The 20,259-nt window shown below is 45.1% G+C and overlaps 1 protein-coding gene across 1 annotated transcript in view; it reads right to left on the bottom strand.

Moving 5' to 3' along the window:
- Window positions 1-8,706: 8,706 nt before the first annotated feature.
- LOC311243971 (zinc-binding protein A33-like) overlaps window positions 8,707-20,259 on the bottom strand; it is a gene marked incomplete at both ends in the record, with an annotated part of 45,040 nt that continues 33,487 nt past the window's right edge. The window contains 3 exons of the mRNA XM_084333379.1: window positions 8,707-9,370; window positions 18,596-18,618; window positions 18,711-18,812. Coding sequence (XP_084189505.1) covers window positions 8,707-9,370; window positions 18,596-18,618; window positions 18,711-18,812 — 789 coding nt within the window. The remainder of the gene's footprint in view (window positions 9,371-18,595; window positions 18,619-18,710; window positions 18,813-20,259) is intronic.

Here is a 20,259-nt window from a genome sequence, read left to right as displayed (position 1 = left end):
TAATTTCTAATTAAATTAATTGATTTTAGAAATGCATGGCCGTCACTCTAAACATTCGGTTGTATTTGTTAATTCCTTGCCATTATTCAATTTTATTTTTTGCTTTTCAACCCTGTTCTCCCATCCCCCAAGCCGGAGGTACCGCTGATACCAGGATTTGAACCCTGGGTAAAACATTTTTAAATAAAAACTAGAGGAACAAACAGAAAAGCAATAAACATAAGATCAGACTATAGACTAGCATACTTGACATAATAGTAGACATACTGACACTGATAACTCCACTAACAAGGACACCACCAGGACTGAACAAAAAAACAGGTTGAAATACACAGAGAGTTGACACACGAGACAGACTACAAACGACTACAGGAACTCAAAGAACTACAAGTATGGCACAAGACAGGGAACAGAATACATATAACTGAAAGAAAGAAGATTAAATAAAAATAAAAACATAATAAATAAACCAAGGCAAGGGAAAACACAATACATGGAACAACTAAACAAAACTAACAGGGGGACATGAATGGGAGGGAGAGAGAGAGAACAGAGAACAAAGAGAGAACACAGAGAGCAGAGGAGAGAGGGAAAACAGACAGAGAACACAGAGAGCGGAGGAGAGCAGAGGAGGGAGGGCGAAGAGAGAACACAGAGAGCAGATGAGAGAGGGAGAACAGAGGAGAGAGGGAGAACAGAAAGACCAGAGGAGAGACTAGAGGGGGAACATAGAGAACACAGAGAACAGAGGAGAGAGAGAGAACAGAGAGCAGAGGAGAGAGGGAGAACAGACAGAGAACAGAGAGCAGAGGAGAGAGGGAGAACAGAAAGACCAGAGGAGAGACTAGAGGGGGAACAGAGAGAGCAGAGAGAACAGAGGAGAGAGGGAGAACAGAGAGCAGAGGGAGAACAGAGAGCAGATAAGAGAGGGAGAACAGAGAGAGAACACAGAGAGCGGAGGAGAGAGGAAGAACATAGAGAACATAGAGCAGAAGAGAGGGAGAACAGACAGAGCAGAGAGAACACAGAGAGCAGAGAAGATAGAGAGAACAGAGAGCAGAGGAGAGAGGGAGAACAGACAGAGAACAGAGAGCAGAGGAGAGAGGGAGAACAGAAAGACCAGAGGAGAGACTAGAGGGGGAACAGAGAGAGCAGAGAGAACAGAGGAGAGAGGGAGAACAGAGAGCAGAGGGAGAACAGAGAGCAGATAAGAGAGGGAGAACAGAGAGAGAACACAGAGAGCGGAGGAGAGAGAGAGAACAGAGAGCAGAGGAGAGAGGGAGAACAGACAGAGAACAGAGAGAACACATATAATAATGCAGGACCTGTTGCAGAGGTCTTTATTCGGCATGCAACGACACTCAATGTTTTAGCGGTACACACAGCGGTTAGTTTAGCACACACACCGGAACACACACGCATGCATTGTCTCTTAGGATCGCAGAAGCGATTTGTCTCTGCGATTAACCCATCCCGTTGTCCTTCCCCCCCAAGGGCAGCCGGGAGCAGACAGGCGTCAACGTGAGCCGCGCCAGGGGACCAATCCAAGTGCTCCTGTCCGTCTTCGTCAAGGACGCCACAGCGTGTTGTTGTGCATGTTTTTCCATTGGGTTTATCTTATCGGGGGGGGAAACCCTTGCGAGCACGGGGAGAACATGCAAACTCCACACAGAAAGGCCTGGGAGATACCCCACCTGGGTAACTGGCAGCATGGAAACCTGGTCCCCAAGCGGGAATCGAACCCTGGACCTTCTTGCTGTGAGGCGACAGTGTTAACCACTACACCACCGTGCCAGAGAGCAGAGAAGAGAGCAGAGAAGAGAGAGAGAACAGAGAGCAGAGGGAGAACAGAGAGCAGATAAGAGAGGGAGAACAGAGAGAGAACACAGAGAGCGGAGGAGAGAGGAAGAACATAGAGAACACAGAGCAGACGAGAGGGAGAACAGACAGAGCAGAGAGAACACAGAGAGCAGAGAAGAGAGAGAGAACAGAGAGCAGAGGAGAGAGGGAGAACAGACAGAGAACAGAGAGAACACAGAGCAGAAGAGAAAAGAGATAAAACAGACAGATAGAACACAGAACAGAAGAGAGGGAGAACAGACAGAGAACAGAGGAGAGAGGGAGAACAGACAGAGAGCAGAGGAGAGAAAGAACAGACAGAATAGAGAGAACACAGAGAGCAGAGGAGAGAGAGAGAACAGACAGAGAACAGATAGAACACAGAACGAGAACAGACAGAGAATACAGAGAGCAGAGGAGAGAACAGACAGAGAACAGATAGAACACAGATAGATAGCATAATAGACGTCCAACTGGTTATTTGGCCTGTCTGATTTCAAAACAAGGCAGTTGAAGGATGAAACGTTGCCCACCCAAGCCTATAGTCCAGTCCTTGCTAATTAATGAATTTCTCATTAATTTCAATGATCTCCATTAGCCATGCCACGTGTAGCAGTCAGTTGGTTGAGTTCCACACAAAAAAACTCTACAAAATAGAAATAGAAAATTACATTTGCGTGGAATTGTATGGTTAGGATTACATGGCAGAAAGAATATTGCATTATTTCACTATGTTGTGAACAATGGAAGATTTCTTTCTGGTTTGCAAGGATAGTGGAAGGATGGCCTTGAGGTAAAGACATTCCTTGCCCCTTGCTAGCTCTCACTAGTGGAGCTAAAGGTCAGCTGGCCCCAAGACAGCCTGAGCGTACTGCCATGGCACAGCACGGCCTGGTCTGGTCTGGGGCGTGAGAGCTGAGAGGAGGGTGTATGTGTGTCTGTAAGACAGAGAGTATGCGTATGTGTGTGTGTGTGTGTGTGTGTGTGTGTGTGTGTGTGTGTGTGTGTGTGTGTGTGTGTGTGTGTGTGTGTGTGTGTGTGTGTGTGTGTGTGTGTGTGTGTGTGTGTGTGTGTGTGTGTGTGTGTGTGTGTGACAAGAGAGATTGTGTGTGTGAGAGACGAGAGTGTGTGTGTGCGTGTGTGTGTCTAAGACAGTACTGGACTTTGAAGAAGTCTTTATTCATTGCACACATAGACAATGTCGCCATGCAGTGGCAAATGCAATGGGCGGCACACACAGGAACACACACATGCAATTTTGTTTTGGGTCGCAGAGGAAATGTTCCTCTCTGCGTTTGACCCATCCCGTCGTCCTTCCCCCCCAAGGGCAGCCGGGAGCAGACACGGGCTGAGGCGTGGGGCCGCGCCCGGGGACCAATCCAAGTGCTCCTGTCCGTCTTCGTCAGGGACGCGACAGCGTTAGCCATCTGTTCTGCATGTTTTTCCATCTCTTTTTCTGGAGGCGGAACCCTTGCGAGCATGGGGAGCCCATGCAAACTCCACACAGAAGTTTCTTTCTTTCTTTCTTTCTTTCTTTCTTTCTTTCTTTCTTTCTTTCTTTCTTTCTTTCTTTCTTTCTTTCTTTCTTTCTTTCTTTCTTTCTTTCTTTCTTTCTTTCTTTCTTTCTTTCTTTCTTTCTCACCTTCTCGGTCTTTCTGTTTTGATTCTATGCTAATTAGGGATGCTCGATATTGGCTTTTTTACCGATACCGATATTGTCCAACACTTAATTTCCGATACCGATATCAACCGATATCAACCGATACCGATATATGCAGGGTTTCACCCCCCCCCCCCCCCCCCCCCAAAAACGGAATAATTTCAGGTAATTAACATTACATATCTCTTGTTGTGGAATTAATACAACATTATGCATACTTTTGACAATAAATAAAATCAGAATTTGTTCTTACTTGCTTGCCTGGGTAAATAAAGGTTATAGAAATGTAAAAAAAAATAAATAAATAAAAAATATATATTTAAATTTTTTTTTAAACCGATACCGATATTTTCCGATATCATATTTTAATGCCAATATCGGCCGATAATACCGGTAGGCCGATAATATCGGACATCCCTAATGCTAATTCCTTTTCTTTCCGATTCTCTCTGTCTCCTGCTCACCTCTTTCTTTCTTTCTTTCTTTCTTTCTTTCTTTCTTTCTTTCTTTCTTTCTTTCTTTCTTTCTTTCTTTCTTTCTTTCTTTCTTTCTTTCTTTCTTTCTTTCTTTCTTTCTCAGGTTCTCTGTCTCTGTCTTTCTGTTTTGATTCTATGCTAATTCCTTTTCTTTCTGTTTCTCTCTCACTCTTCCCTCTTTCTTTCTCTGCCTCTGTCTCTCTCTCTTCTCACTGCAGAGGGTAGCATTCTGAATGCTGATTTCAAGGGCATTTGCTGTGTCCTCTATTCAGCATGTATACACTGTATGACTCAGGGGAAATATGTAATACAAAATGCCACTGCTCACATAACCACACATTAACAGCATAGGAACGTAGAACACCTAGCCATGCATGAAGTAAAAAGGACGCCTTGCTTACTGTATTTGTTCACTTGTTTCGGCTTGGATGCTGGGTGGCTAAAAAGGCTCTTTATTTGTCAAGAGCAAATAGATGAGCACTCTTTGTACATCTGCAGAAATAATCATTATCAGCATGTCTGGCAACACAACGCATACTTCTTATTAACTCACCTCCCTGTAATACAATAAGATCACTGCTGGACTCCCTTGCCCTCACCTCCCTGTAATACTATAAGATCATTCCAGGTCTCACAACACCTTGCCCTCACCTCCCTGTAATACAATAAGATCACTGCTGGACTCACAACACATTGCCCTCTCCTCCCTGCAATACAATAAGATCACTGCTGGACTGCTTAATCTTCATCCTTGGTCAACTTCCCTATCTGTGTTTGTAAGTAATGTATGTAATGTATAATGTAAGATATATCTATGTTGGAGCAAAGCTGATGTATAAGATAACGTGAGTGCACATGTTCCTGTGGACATACCATTGTGTTAAAGAAGAACACATGCATAGAATAATGTGACACTGTAACCCTCCCCCTCTCTCCCCCTTCAAGAGCCGTTGATCCGATCGACTTCATACTTAGCAGGTGTATTGCTGAGGACCCAGGGGAGTGCAGCGGCGAGTGGGACGTCGATCGGAAGAGCAGTTCTCGAGAGCGCTGCAAGCAGTATACTTCTGGGGGCAGGCATGGGCTCCAAATGGGTATGCCTCGAATGGCCACTGCACTAGTGTATCTGTATACTATATGTGACGGATCATACTGGGTCTGCGTTGTGTTTGATGTTAAATGAGAATGTCCCGAGGGGGAGTCGAACAGGGGGCTCCCGCGTCCGCGGGCGACGACACAGGCCGCTGCACTAAGAAGTGAATTCACTCCTAACTACCGTACCTATGCGTCTGTTAACCCTGTTATGGGGAAGTGAGTTTAATTTACCAGCCCGCACTGCCACAGTCACTCGTCAACACACCTGTTTCCGTGACTGTGGACATACCCACGGGCTTCCCCGTTACACTCACCTCCCTAAACTCACGCCCCTCAGGACATCCAGGTCACTGGGCACCACTGTGACGGATCATATTGGTCTGCGTTGTGTTTGATGTTAAATGTAATGTCCCGAGGGGGAGTCGAACAGGGGGCTCCCGCGTCCGCGGGCGACGACACAGGCCGCTGCACTAAGAAGTGAATTCACACCTAACTACCGTACCTATGCGTCTGTTAACCCTGTTATGGGGAAGTGAGTTTAATTTACCAGCCCGCACTGCCACAGTTACTCGTCAACACACCTGTTTCCGTGACTGTGGACATACCCATGGGCTTCCCCGTTACATATATATATATATATATATATATATTAGTGCTGTCAATCGATTAATTAAAAAAAAATTATATATTTTTTTTATCATTTTTAAACATGACATAAAATTAGACACACGAGCATTAACAGTAAACATCCAACGTAAATCACAGAACTATACATTCCATTTGAATCAATATAAATGTAGTTTACGAGATATATACCTAATACTTGCAATCCAATACAATACACACATCTTCCCCCCAGGACCCCCACTTGGATAATCCATCCATTTTCATTAGTTTCTAACCAGGAACTACAATTCATATGCTAGCCTTTATTCTCTCCACCACTTCTAACCAGATTGCAATGCTGGTTTCACTGACACCTAAAATTCTTGCTGTAGATATCTCTAGATAAATCACATCGAGATAGGTAAGAACCCATACCTTCCGGCACATTTTATCCGGTTGAATCCATCGTGATGCTATCAGCTTTTTAGCTGCTGTGAGACCGGACAAAACTAGTCTCTTTAGCTGTATAGAGGCTGCAAACTGAGAAACATCATTCAACAGCAATACAGAGGGCTGTACAGGTATGTTCAGAAATAAAAATTCTGATAATTGCAGGGTCACTTCTTCCCAGAATATCTTAACAGGTGGGCAATCCCAATACATATGCATAAATGCACCCTCATCACCATTTGTACATAAAGAACATATAGAATCTTGTCTAAGATTAATTTGTTGATGATCCGGGTTGCGTGACGCAATTCGAACGTTTGCCCAGACTTCTTGCCAATCAAAATCTACTTCCAGGTCTGGTATATCCCTCCTCCAGACTGAGTCTAGGGGAAGGATTCCATACGAAGACATTAGTAAGTGATGATAAAAGTCAGATACAAAGCCTCTCGATGTCTCTCTTTCATAGAAGAATTTGTGATATCTGTGGTGCTCAATTGGTATCTTTAATGAGACTCCATGAGCCTTCAAACATTCCAATAACTGTGCGTAGAAATAATATGTGGAACTGGTGAGGTTAAATTTGTTACGTATATCTTGATAGCTACAAAAACCCTGTTTGTTGAAAACATCTCCCAATGTATGTATGCCCTGCTTTTCCCATTTGGGGTATCTGATAGGTTGTTTTCCAATAAAGAGTGCATTGTTATTGAATAGGAGAGTATGGCTATGCCATTTATGTTGGTTAGAATATTTTTTCTGTGTTTCACGCCATATCCGAATCACATGTGTAATAAGAGGGCCAAATTTCAATTCGCATTGCTTAATTGATAATATGGTGTATACTATGTCCTGCAGTCTATGTGGTGCTACTATATTTTCTTCTAAGTTTCTCCAGGATACAGATGCTTGGGAGTCAAACCAGGTTGTCAGTGGTCTTAAAGAGTACGCTTTAAAATAGTGGTAAAAATCTGGAAATGCTAAACCTCCGTCGGCTTTGTTTCTCTGTGCGCTGGATCTTTTTATTCGTGGAGGTTTGTTATTCCAAATAAATGTATATGCAGTGGAATGTAATTTTTTCCAGTAACCATCACAAGATACAAGATACAAGATACTTTAATGCCACACAACGATGGTTGGTGGTAATTGATTTCGGTACAGATGTTGAGCACTGGTTATATAAAACATGAAACAGACATCAAACATCAAAAACGTCAAAACATATATACATAAATACAATAGGACAGTCACGGTAACAGTGAGCTAATGAAGTTGATTCTAGGTAAAACATCCATCTTAACTATTGATACTCGGGCCTGTACTGAGTTTTTAAGTTTGGACCATCTGTCAAAGTCGTATTTGATCTTATCTTAGAATTTTGTGTAATTGTACTTAACCGTTTGGCATATAGTAGGGAATATTTCAACTCCTAGACATCTGAAGTGTTTTACCATTGGTATTTTTTCTGGGAGGAATATATTCTTTGCAGGGGCATTAAGTGGTAGGAAGGCCGACTTTGGCCAATTTATCCTAAATCCCGATAGATTGCCAAAATCATCAATCAACTTGAGAAGATGAGGCATTGAGGTGGTAGGGTTTTGCATGAACAATATTACGTCGTCCGCATATAAACTAATATGATGTTGTGTGCCCTTAATTGCGATTGGTTCTATGGATTGGGATTGTCTTATATACTGTGCTAAAGGCTCTAATGATAAAGCGAATAGTCCGGGACTAAGAGGGCAACCCTGTCTGGAGGAGCGCGATACAGGAAAGATTTCGGAGGTGATTTGACCTGTTGTAATCATGGCCGATGGGTCTTTGTATAATACTTTTATCATATCAATGAATCCGTTTCCTAACCCCATCCTTTCTAGTACTGCCCATAAATAAGACCATTCCAACTTATCAAAGGCTTTCATCGCATCCAAGGACAGCATTGCTAAAATATTTAATCGTGATTAATCGCATGATTGTCCATAGTTAACTCGCGATTAATCGCAAATTCATCGCATACAAAATAAATAAATAAAAAGTATCTACCTTAAACAGATCTTTTTCAAGTTCCAAGTTTTAATACTCTTATCAACATGAGTCAACAAATGCTTGCTTTATGCAGCCATTTAACACAAAAGGATGACCCTCATGCATTGCAAATTTGCATCAAATTCAAAACAGAGTGATGCACAAAATAACTTAAAAGAAAATAATAATTTAAAACAATGAATAAAGTGTGCATGAAATAATCGGGGAAAGAAAACGTTAGAAACTTGTTACATTCACCCACACAAGGGCTGAGTAATCACACCCCCCCCCTCTCTCTCTCACACACACACTCTCCCAGTTCTCTTTCTCTCTTGCCCCTCCCTCATCTCTCTCACCCCCTCTCTCTCACACACACACTCTCCCAGTTCTCTTTCTCTCTTGCCCCTCCCTCATCTCTCTCACCCCCCCTCTCTCTCACACACACACACACACACACACACACACACACACACACACACACACACACACACACACACACACACACACACACACACCCCCCCCCCCCCCCCCACCCACCCACCCACCTCACTGTCATGACTATATCACAGTGAGAGACACCACTGATTGGCAGATGTTTATATCAGGGTGTCTGGCATCACCAGCCCGTCCTATATTGAAGAATGGGTAGAGTTTCTCAGTGAAGGTGTGACGATGAGTGTAGATGTGAGTCATGTCTTCAGGGTCGTAGAAGGACAGCTTCCCCCCTTTATAGTCCAGATGTACTCTGATCCTCTGGAGGCTCCTCTTCACTGTGAGGATCTGACCCAGACCATTAGTGTACTTACCACTGCTATAACGTAGAGCCCAGATACCAAGTTGTGGTGATGTCTGTAGCCCCTCTCTCTTGTTGTCAAATGACTCTTTAACTACACCTATAGACCAGGTAGGATTGTCTCCCACCTCCACCTCCCAGCTGTGTTTCCCTGAGCTGAAGCTCTCAGAACCCAGAACAATGGGATACCTAATGCTCCTCTCTGGGTTGTCAGGGAATTGCTCCTCTGTGTATGTGTGTCTCAAACTGGTCAGATCATCAGATATAGAGAGCCAGGGTGGTGCAGTGTTTGGGTCCAGAATGACAGGAGTGAACTTGACCCTCTCCTTCATCTTCTCCCAGACTCTGAAGGCCAGGTTGCCCAGGTGTTTGGCCTCGTCTATCAGCGCTCCTGAGACCAGCTGTGGACGAGGCAGGTTGCACTGAGCTCTGGAAGAACATTCAAGAGTCAGTCCTGCTGTCTGTGGGCTTAGCTTCAGAGCCACAGAGAAGAGAGAGATATTGGTTTCCATAGAAATAACTGTATTCTATCTCTTCTCCATCATGTATCTAATATAATCATTTCCACTCAATAAATACATAAATACATGCATACAAAAAAAGTACACCAATTCAACAAATAAAGTCGGTCCTCTGTCACTCTCACAGAGCAGAAATTATTATATATATATATTTTTTTTTTACCACGAATCACAAATTACACCATTTCAGTCACATCATCCAGAAAAAATGACACCAGCGCCTTTCAACCGAGAGGCGGATTTAAAAGAGAGAGTGAGAGAGAGAGCTAGAGAGTCAGAGAGCGTGAGAGAGAGAGAGAGAGAGAGAGAGAGAGAGAGAGAGAGAGAGAGAGAGAGAGTCAGAGAGAGAGTGATAGAGAGAGAGATAGAGAGAGAGATAGAGTCAGAGACCGTGAGAGAGAGAGTCAGAGAGAGTGATATAGAGAGAGTGATAGAGAGAGTGATAGAGAGTCAGAGAGAGAGAGATAGATAGTCAGAGACCGTGAGAGAGAGAGAGAGAGAGAGAGAGAGAGTCAGAGAGAGTGATATAGAGAGAGAGTGATAGAGAGAGAGTGATAGAGAGAGTCAGAGAGAGAGAGATAGAGAGAGAGAGAGTGATAGAGAGAGTCAGAGAGTGATAGAGAGTCAGAGAGAGAGAGAGAGAGAGAGAGGGAGAGTGATAGAGAGAGAGAGAGTGATAGAGAGTCAGAGAGAGAGAGAGAGAGAGAGAGTGATAGAGAGAGTGATAGAGAGTCAGAGAGAGAGAGAGAGAGTGATAGAGAGAGAGTGATAGAGAGAGTCAGAGAGAGAGATAGAGAGAACGATAGAGAGAGAGAGTGATAGTGAGAGTCAGAGAGAGAGAGAGAGAGATAGAGAGAGAGTGATAGAGAGAGTGATAGAGAAAGAGAGTGATAGAGTCAGAGAGAGAGAGTGATAGAGAGAGAGAGTGATAGAGAGAGTCAGAGAGAGAGAGAGAGAGAGAGATAGCAGACTCCAAGTGCGAAGCTCCAATGCGTGGACGTCCGCGCCGCTCACTTCCGCGGAGTCCACCCGAGTACCGCTCGACCATGGGAGCACCCAGGGCCCTGGCAGCTGGCATACACGCTGCGCACACGCTTCTGATTATAGTCCGTGTTTGGTGTCCGGAAGCGTCGCGTCGAGTGCTTATGTGATTGATTGATTGATTGATGATTGAAAACTTTATAAGATAAGATAAGATAAGATAAGATAAGATATTCCTTTATTAATCCCCTTGGGGAAATTCATGACACACACATACAGCTCAACGTCTCATTAATAATAATAACAACATCACAATCATTACATTTTTACAGTAACAATGGCACAGCATAAGAGATTGCAGAATGGGTACAATTATACAGTACGGCTCAATACACACAATTGTTAAGGGGATGCAGACCAGACATCAGGGTCCCCCATTTTCAATTCATATTGACATTTATGACATACACAATATACAGAAAACATTATCTAATCTAATCATCTAATCTAAACTAATCATGACATTTATGACATACACAATATACAGAAAACATTATCTAATCGAATCATCTAATCTAAACTAATCATGACATTTATGACATACATGACATACAGATATGTAGTACTGTTACATTTGTGACATACAAGACATGCAAATAGACAGTACTTGTGAGGTTTTGTCCGCTGCTCACCTACTCTCTCTGTTTCCTTTAAGCCTACTGTTGGGGAATTTCCTTCTCACTCACTCTCTCTAGCCCCCACCCTCTTGTTCGTTACTCTCGTTTGCTCTCAGCGGCCACACCCTTGTACTACCTGTCATTATGTGTTTGATTGGTCTGGTGCCGAACTCACACTTTTAGTTCGATTATCAATTACCTCTCGCACCTGTGGTGCGATTTAATTAGTTCCCCTGTGGCCTTTAAGTACCTGGCTCTTCCACTCTGTTCCTCGTGGGGTCGTGTTGTAACATGCCGTAACTTTCGGTATCATATTCTCTATCATCAAGACTCCTTCGGGAGGTCCTCTGTTCTGTCTATGCTGTTTTTATCTCCGGCGTAAATATGTGCTCCAGCCTTCGCCTCCTGTCGCCGTTGCCTGAGGGAGAGACTGGACTGCGCTCCCTAGACTTCCACGGGAGGCATCCCAGTGATCCACTTCAGACCTCCACGCAGCAGTCGTCCTGACGCACATCCAGACCTCCACGCTGCAGACGCCCAGACACCATCCAGACCTCCGAGCTTGGCACGCTCCTCCGTACCAGCGCGCACTCCCAGCAGGCGCGCATCATCCAGACCTCCGAGCTTGGCACGCTCCTCCGTACCAGCGCGCACTCCCAGCAGACGCGCATCATCCAGACCTCCGAGCTTGGCACGCTCCTCCGTACCAGCGCGCACTCCCAGCAGAACGCGCATCATCCAGACCTCCGAGCTTGGCACGCTCCTCCACGCAGACGCACTCCAGATGCGTCTCTCTGTACCGGCGCGCACTCCAAGCAGTGGCGCACCACTCTGACCTCCGCTCGGACAGCCGGCTCCCCGGTGGCGACGCTCTCGCCCCGCTGCTGTTCCAGCGCTCTTTGCGCACAAACGTCTGGGTGAGTTTTTACTGACTGTCTTGATCAAGTTCCGTTTTCGTGTGTTTCTTTAACACTGAAGATTACCACCTTTTTAATCAGACAGTCACTCACCCAGCGTGTGCCTTTGTTTGTTTTCACTGGGATATTATTTTTGGACTTTACATCTCCCACTGTGTGTTTGTTCACACCGAAGATAGTATTCACATTTGGATTGTTTTTGGAACTTTGCTCATTGTGTATTTTACACGAAGATTGTTTTTACTTGGATAACTTTTGTATTTGGACTAGTCACCTCTCCTGCACCTGCTCTGTTTTCCCCCTTTGTACTCTAACCCTCTCCTCTCTCCCTCTCGGCCCCATCTACCCACCTTGGAGATCTGCCGAGAGAAGTCTGCAGAGCGGCCCTGATGTTCCCACCTGCTTTCCCAGTCCTCCCTGTCCCCAGCCCGCCTCCGCGGGCCTCTGTCCCTAGTTCTCCCCTCTCTAGTTCCTCCTAGTCCTCCCGTCCGGTCCTCCTAGTTCCTCCCTGTTTTTCCTGCCTTCCCTTGCTCCGGCCCTGTTTCCCTTAGCCTTCCCTTGCCTTCCCCTTAGCCAGCTCGCCTCTTAAAGGCACTGTACCTTTCCCTTCTTGTTATTCCAGTATTTTGTGTTTCTCCCTTAAAGGGACAGTGCCGGTTTTTCCTTTGTTCAATAAATGCCCGTTTCTTGGCTTACCCTCATACCTGTCTTGTGTTGTGCGATTGGGGTCGGTTACAAACCATAACAGTACGACCCCACCAAATCGACGACCCCAGCCAGCACAGACGGTGTATGTTGAGTTTGCCTTTTTTTTTTCTTGTTCCCTCTAGTTCCCCTCTGCTAGCCCTGTTAGCTCCCCTGTTAGCTTGTTAGTCTCCCCGGTTAGCTCCCCTGTTAGCTTGTTAGTCTCCCCGGTTAGCTCCCCTGTTAGCCTGTTGACTCCCCTGTTTGCTTCCCTGTTAGCCCTGTTTGGCTCCCCTGCAGCTTGTTAGGCCTCTACTACCAGCATGGCCCCTGTCTGCTAGCTTTGCCCCGGCTGCTAGCACAGCCTCTATTGTTAATGCAGCCCTTGCTGCTGGCATAGGCCCTGTAGCTAGCCATGCCCTGGCAGCTAACCCAGTCCCTCTGCATGGCCCTAGTCTGCTTGCTTGGCCCCGGCTGTTAGCACAGCCTCTATGTTAATGCAGCCTTTGCAGCTAGCATAGGCCCTGTAGCTAGCCGGGCCCAGGCAGCTAACCCGGTCCCTCTGCATGGCCTCCACTTTTTGTGTAGTTTTCTCCCACTGCTAGGACTGCCCTTTCAGCTAGCAAGGTCAGTTTTTCTCACACTGCTAGGACTGCCTTTTCAGCTAGCAAGGTCAGTTTATCCCACTGCTAGGACTGCCTTTTCAGCTAGCAAGGTTAGTTTATCCCACTGCTAGGACTGCCCTTTCAGCTAGCAAGGTCAGTTTATCTCCCACTGCTAGGACTGCCCTTTCAGCTAGCAAGGTCAGTTTATCTCACACTGCTAGGACTGCCGCTTCAGCTAGCAAGGTCAGTTTCCCCACTGCTAGGACTGCCCTTCAGCTAGCAAGGTCAGTTTTCTCCCACTGCTAGGACTGCCCTTTCAGCTAGCAAGGTCAGTTTATCTCCCACTGCTAGGACTGCCCTTTCAGCTAGCAAGGTCAGTTTATCTCACACTGCTAGGACTGCCGCTTCAGCTAGCAAGGTCAGTTTCCCCACTGCTAGGACTGCCCTTCAGCTAGCAAGGTCAGTTTTCTCCCACTGCTAGGACTGCCCCTTCAGCTAGCATGGTCAGTTTGCTCCCACTGCTAGGACTGCCCCTTCAGCTAGCAGGGTCAGTTTTCTCTCACTGCTGGGTCTGCCCCTTCCAGCTAGCTTGTTCTCTCATGCTGGTCCAGCCCTGTCTGCCAGCCTAGCTCCGGCAGCTAGCGCAGCCTCTATGTTAATGTAGCAGTACAGCTAGCATAGGCCCTGTAGCTATCAGTGCCCTGGCAGCTACCCTTTCCCTCTGCTAGCCTAGCTCCGGCAGCTTGCGCAGCCTCTATGTTGATGTAGCAGTACAGCTAGCATAGGCCCTGTAGCTATCAGTGCCTGGCAGCTAACCTTCCCTCTGCTAGCCCTTTTCCGGGTGCTCCTCTTGTTACCCCTCAGCTACCATGGTTACCCCTCAGCTCCCTAGTTTACCCCCCGGCTACCCTGCCCCAGTTGCTTGCCCCACTTTTGTTGTGGCTTCCCCTGCTGGCCTGGCCAGTACCTTTTGTTTTTTGCCTTGTTTTGTCCCCTGCCACTCTGTCTGTATTTTTTTGGGTCGCCGGGTGGCTCCCGTTGAGGGGGGGGTACTGTGAGGTTTTGTCCGCTGCTCACCTACTCTCTCTGTTTCCTTTAAGCCTACTGTTGGGGAATTTCCTTCTCACTCACTCTCTCTAGCCCCCACCCTCTTGTTCGTTACTCTCGTTTGCTCTCAGCGGCCACACCCTTGTACTACCTGTCATTATGTGTTTGATTGGTCTGGTGCCGAACTCACACTTTTAGTTCGATTATCAATTACCTCTCGCACCTGTGGTGCGATTTAATTAGTTCCCCTGTGGCCTTTAAGTACCTGGCTCTTCCACTCTGTTCCTCGTGGGGTCGTGTTGTAACATGCCGTAACTTTCGGTATCATATTCTCTATCATCAAGACTCCTTCGGGAGGTCCTCTGTTCTGTCTATGCTGTTTTTATCTCCGGCGTAAATATGTGCTCCAGCCTTCGCCTCCTGTCGCCGTTGCCTGAGGGAGAGACTGGACTGCGCTCCCTAGACTTCCACGGGAGGCATCCCAGTGATCCACTTCAGACCTCCACGCAGCAGTCGTCCTGACGCACATCCAGACCTCCGCGCTGCAGACGCCCAGACACCATCCAGACCTCCGAGCTTGGCACGCTCCTCCGTACCAGCGCGCACTCCCAGCAGGCGCGCATCATCCAGACCTCCGAGCTTGGCACGCTCCTCCGTACCAGCGCGCACTCCCAGCAGACGCGCATCATCCAGACCTCCGAGCTTGGCACGCTCCTCCGTACCAGCGCGCACTCCCAGCAGAACGCGCATCATCCAGACCTCCGAGCTTGGCACGCTCCTCCACGCAGACGCACTCCAGATGCGTCTCTCTGTACCGGCGCGCACTCCAAGCAGTCGCGCACCACTCTGACCTCCGCTCGGACAGCCGGCTCCCCGGTGGCGACGCTCTCGCCCCGCTGCTGTTCCAGCGCTCTTTGCGCACAAACGTCTGGGTGAGTTTTTACTGACTGTCTTGATCAAGTTCCGTTTTCGTGTGTTTCTTTAACACTGAAGATTACCACCTTTTTAATCAGACAGTCACTCACCCAGCGTGTGCCTTTGTTTGTTTTCACTGGGATATTATTTTTGGACTTTACATCTCCCACTGTGTGTTTGTTCACACCGAAGATAGTATTCACATTTGGATTGTTTTTGGAACTTTGCTCATTGTGTATTTTACACGAAGATTGTTTTTACTTGGATAACTTTTGTATTTGGACTAGTCACCTCTCCTGCACCTGCTCTGTTTTCCCCCTTTGTACTCTAACCCTCTCCTCTCTCCCTCTCGGCCCCGTCTACCCACCTTGGAGATCTGCCGAGAGAAGTCTGCAGAGCGGCCCTGATGTTCCCACCTGCTTTCCCAGTCCTCCCTGTCCCCAGCCCGCCTCCGCGGGCCTCTGTCCCTAGTTCTCCCCTCTCTAGTTCCTCCTAGTCCTCCCGTCCGGTCCTCCTAGTTCCTCCCTGTTTTTCCTGCCTTCCCTTGCTCCGGCCCTGTTTCCCTTAGCCTTCCCTTGCCTTCCCCTTAGCCAGCTCGCCTCTTAAAGGCACTGTACCTTTCCCTTCTTGTTATTCCAGTATTTTGTGTTTCTCCCTTAAAGGGACAGTGCCGGTTTTTCCTTTGTTCAATAAATGCCCGTTTCTTGGCTTACCCTCATACCTGTCTTGTGTTGTGCGATTGGGGTCGGTTACAAACCATAACAGTACTGTTAAACAGAGATCCCAACAGTAAATATATGACTACCTCAGAGCACCACAGACCACTGCTTCCTTTAAACGAGGACTTAAAACATACCTCTTCACGAAAGCCTTCCCTTAGTTTGACCCTTTTTATACATGCCTTGTGTGTTTTATCCCTTTATTTTTTTTGCTTTTATGTGTTGTTTTTTTAATTGCCCATGTTTTTAAAGTGTTTTACTCTGTAAAATATTTATTTAAATCATAATTAATTAAAGAATTGTATAAAGAATGTTCCATGTTCTGTCATCTAATAATATATTCCATTACCTTTCCTATCGGTATCGAAGTCAAAATGTTGCTATCGTGACAACATAAAGCAGCTGGACAACCGATATAATTTGCATCTAGTAGGCATGGACCAATGTGTGATTTTGGTGGTATGTGCTATTTGTCCCTTAGTATGCGCACGCACGCACAGTATAATATGCATGTAATAAATAGTTTGTTAATAAACTAATAAACATTTTTCATTTAAAAGCTAATGTGCTCCTTGAGAAAAAAGTTAGCGTAGAGCCCTGGAGAGAAAAATAAGTCACGTTCAACAGAGAGAGACATAACACTATCAAACCCCACAACCTCTCCAACAGAGAGATAGATTTAACACTATCAAACCCCACAACCTCTCCAACAGAGAGATATAATTAACACTATCAAACCCTCCAACCTCCAACAGAGAGATATAATTAACACTATCAAACCCTCCAACCTCCAACAGAGAGATATAATTAACACTATCAAACCCTCCAACCTCCAACAGAGAGATATAATTAACACTATCAAACCCTACAACCTCCAACAGAGAGATATAATTAACACTATCAAACCCTCCAACCTCCAACAGAGAGATATAATTAACACTATCAAACCCTCCAACCTCCAACAGAGAGATATAATTAACACTATCAAACCCTCCAACCTCCAACAGAGAGATATAATTAACACTATCAAACCCTCCAACCTCCAACAGAGAGATATAATTAACACTATCAAACCCTCCAACCTCCAACAGAGAGATATAATTAACACTATCAAACCCTACAACCTCCAACAGAGAGATATAATTAACACTATCAAACCCTCCAACCTCCAACAGAGAGATATAATTAACACTATCAAACCCTACAACCTCCAACAGAGAGATATAATTAACACTATCAAACCCTACAACCTCTTCAACAACGAGGCCGACCTCCTCTACCGACATGCCAATTATTATTATTTTACAGCATGTCACGCATCAACCTCTCAGTCCTACATGACCGACGGCAACGGCTGTCAACTCTGCTACCAGACTGAACCACAGAAGTCAGCACACTAATGAACAAATAAAGATAGAGATAGATGGAAAAAACTAAGTTAGTTGGACAGTTGGACCCACTCACTTAATCCTTGCTCAACACTCACACATGTGCTCAGACTCAGACTCAGAGAGAGAGAGAGAGAGAGAGAGAGAGAGAGAGCCTGAAACAGAGATACACATCCTCACCAAATGTGAAAAATATAAATATCTTAGAGAAACGCATTTAAACAAATTTGAAAAGATTTTCTTAAACTATCAGATACAGAAAAACGACCAGTCCTACTATAGGGAGGACTCAACAAGCTGTGAGCTAAGCAGTCTAACTGAGGGACAGTGAGTGACGGTCACCTGACACACGTTTATGCTGTGATATTTGATGTTTTATGTTTTGATGATATTTTATGATGATATTTTGTATGTACTTTGACATTGATATCTGTTTTCTAATTCCTGTTTAATGTTAACTTAATATGAATCATTTGCTTTGGCAACATGTACAAGTTACGTCATGCCAATAAAGCCATTTTAATTTAATTTAATTGAGAGAGAGAGAAAGAGAGAGAGAGAGAGAGAGAGAGAGAGAGATAGAGAGAGAGAGAGAGAGAGAGAGAGAGAGAGAGAGAGAGAGAGAGAGAGAGAGAGACAGTACTGTATATTTGTATGTCGTGTATGTCATAAATGTTATGATGAATTGAAAATGGGGGACCCTGATGTAAACAAGACAAAAGTATTTCTCTGGTCTGCATCCCCTTAACAATTGTGTGTATTGAGCCGTACTGTATTGTACCCATTCTGCAATCTGTTAATAAAGTTTTCAATCTTCAATCAATCGAGAGTCAGAGAGAAAAGAGAGAGGGCAAAATATAGTCAAGAGAGAGAGCAAAATAGAGTGTCAGAGAGAGAGTCAGAGAGAAAGACAAAGAGCGAGAGAGAGAGAGAGAGAGAGAGAGAGAGAGAGAGAGAGAGAGAGAGAGAGAGAGAGAGAGAGAGAGAGAGAGAGAGAAAATAGTGAGAGAGGAGAGAAAGAAAGAGAAAGATATAAAGAGATAAGGATAGACAGAGAAAGAGAGAGAGAAATTGAGAGAAAGAAAGAGAGATGGAGAGATAGAAAGAGATAGAGATGAGAGCGAGAAAGAGAGAGAAAGAAAAAGAGACAGAGAGAGCGAGAAACAGAGAGAGTGAGAAACAGAGAGATAAATCACTTACGTGTTCAGTGTGGTCTCGTAGTTCTATGGAGGTAAAGACAGATCAAGTTAAACACTAAATGTACTAAACATCCTCAGCATCATTCCCTATGAACTGAAGAGAGACCAGTCCTGACCTCCTTCAGTGCAGCTACCCTGGCCTCCTCTTCCTCGTGGAGAAACTGGTGAAGCTTCTTAAACTCCTCCTTAATCTGCTTCTCTGTGCGCAGGGCCTGGACCTGGGGATTATGGGGTTAAAAATCATGTCTCTCCCACAATGGACTACAAATGTACAATAGGTCACTAATTTTTACTGTGTGCAGGTTGAGTGCAGCTACAACCTTACAGTAAATTATTTATCATTAACACTGAATATTTGTACCTTTAAGTGTTCTGCTGTGTGGACGCATGTTTGTTTCATTTCTTTAAAGGCCTGTAGTTTGTCGCGTAAGGTCTTCAGTGGAGCCTGGAGCTTCTCCTGCAATGGAATTCATTCATTCATTATACATTTCACTTGAAAGATGCAAGTCTTCCCCCTGAGGACTCTGAGCTGCAGCACCGGTTTCAACACACGGACTGGAGTACATTTGCCACCCAGGCCACCCTGGACTCCCACACTGACATTGACTCCCACGCTGACATTGACTCCCACACTGACATTGACTCCCACGCTGACATTGACTTCCACACTGACATTGACTCCCACACTGACATTGACTCCCACACTGACATCGACTCCCATACTGATATTCACTCCTACACCTCCTATGTTGTGGACACAAATAAATCAACTCCAACATCAGTGTCTGAATCTAATCCAAGTGGTGTAATGCTTTTATACAACTGCCACATTCATCCAACCTTATTGCTATACAATAAACACACATTAATCGAAGATTTATTGAAAAAACCATCCGCCAGAAAAAGTTGTTCCCACAACAACAAAAAAGACAAGTTGCCTCCATGTGGAAGCAGCTCGGAAGTGGATCCAACGGATCCAACAAACTAACACATCCAACTGTGTGTTATTGGAATGATTGAGAGAAGTTGCCTCCATGTGGAAGCAGCTCGGAAGTGCATCCAACGGATCCAACAAACTAACACATCCAACTGTGTGTTATTGGAATGATTGATTGAACATTTTATTACCAGATGCAGAATGGGTACAATACAGTACGGCTCAATACACACAATTGTTAAGGGTATGCAGACCTACTTTCTATAGAACTTCATTCTTAGATGCTACTATAGGAAAAAAAAGTTTTCTTCGCCCTATTTTTTTATAAATTTTTTTAAACCTACTTTAGAGGGCCTAAACTTAACCAGTTGGAAACCAGGCGTACAGTAATAAAATTAGCAATCAACCAATCAATCAATTCAATAGGCCATGCTCACTTAAAACAGCGCAACACCCAGCTCTCTCTCAGTCTGACTCTCCTCCGCCGTTGCAGACAGGAGTGTGTGTGTGTGTGTATGTGTATGTGTATGTGTATGCATGGCCGCCTAGTTATAGTTGAAAGTGGGGGTGCAAGATTCTTTTTTTATTATATTTGTACATTTTTTTTACCTTTATTTTTATTTATTTTTTGCAAGGGGTGGTTTGGAGGGGGTCCGGCACGACCCCCTCCACGGCAGATTTTTTTACATTTAATGAACACCTGTATGTGCAATTTCCTGCAATATAGA

This window comes from Notolepis coatsorum (genome assembly GCF_963971535.1).
Source record: "Notolepis coatsorum genome assembly, chromosome: 17".
Classification (NCBI taxonomy): domain Eukaryota; kingdom Metazoa; phylum Chordata; class Actinopteri; order Aulopiformes; family Paralepididae; genus Notolepis; species Notolepis coatsorum.
This window is presented reverse-complemented; position numbering and strand designations above follow the sequence as displayed.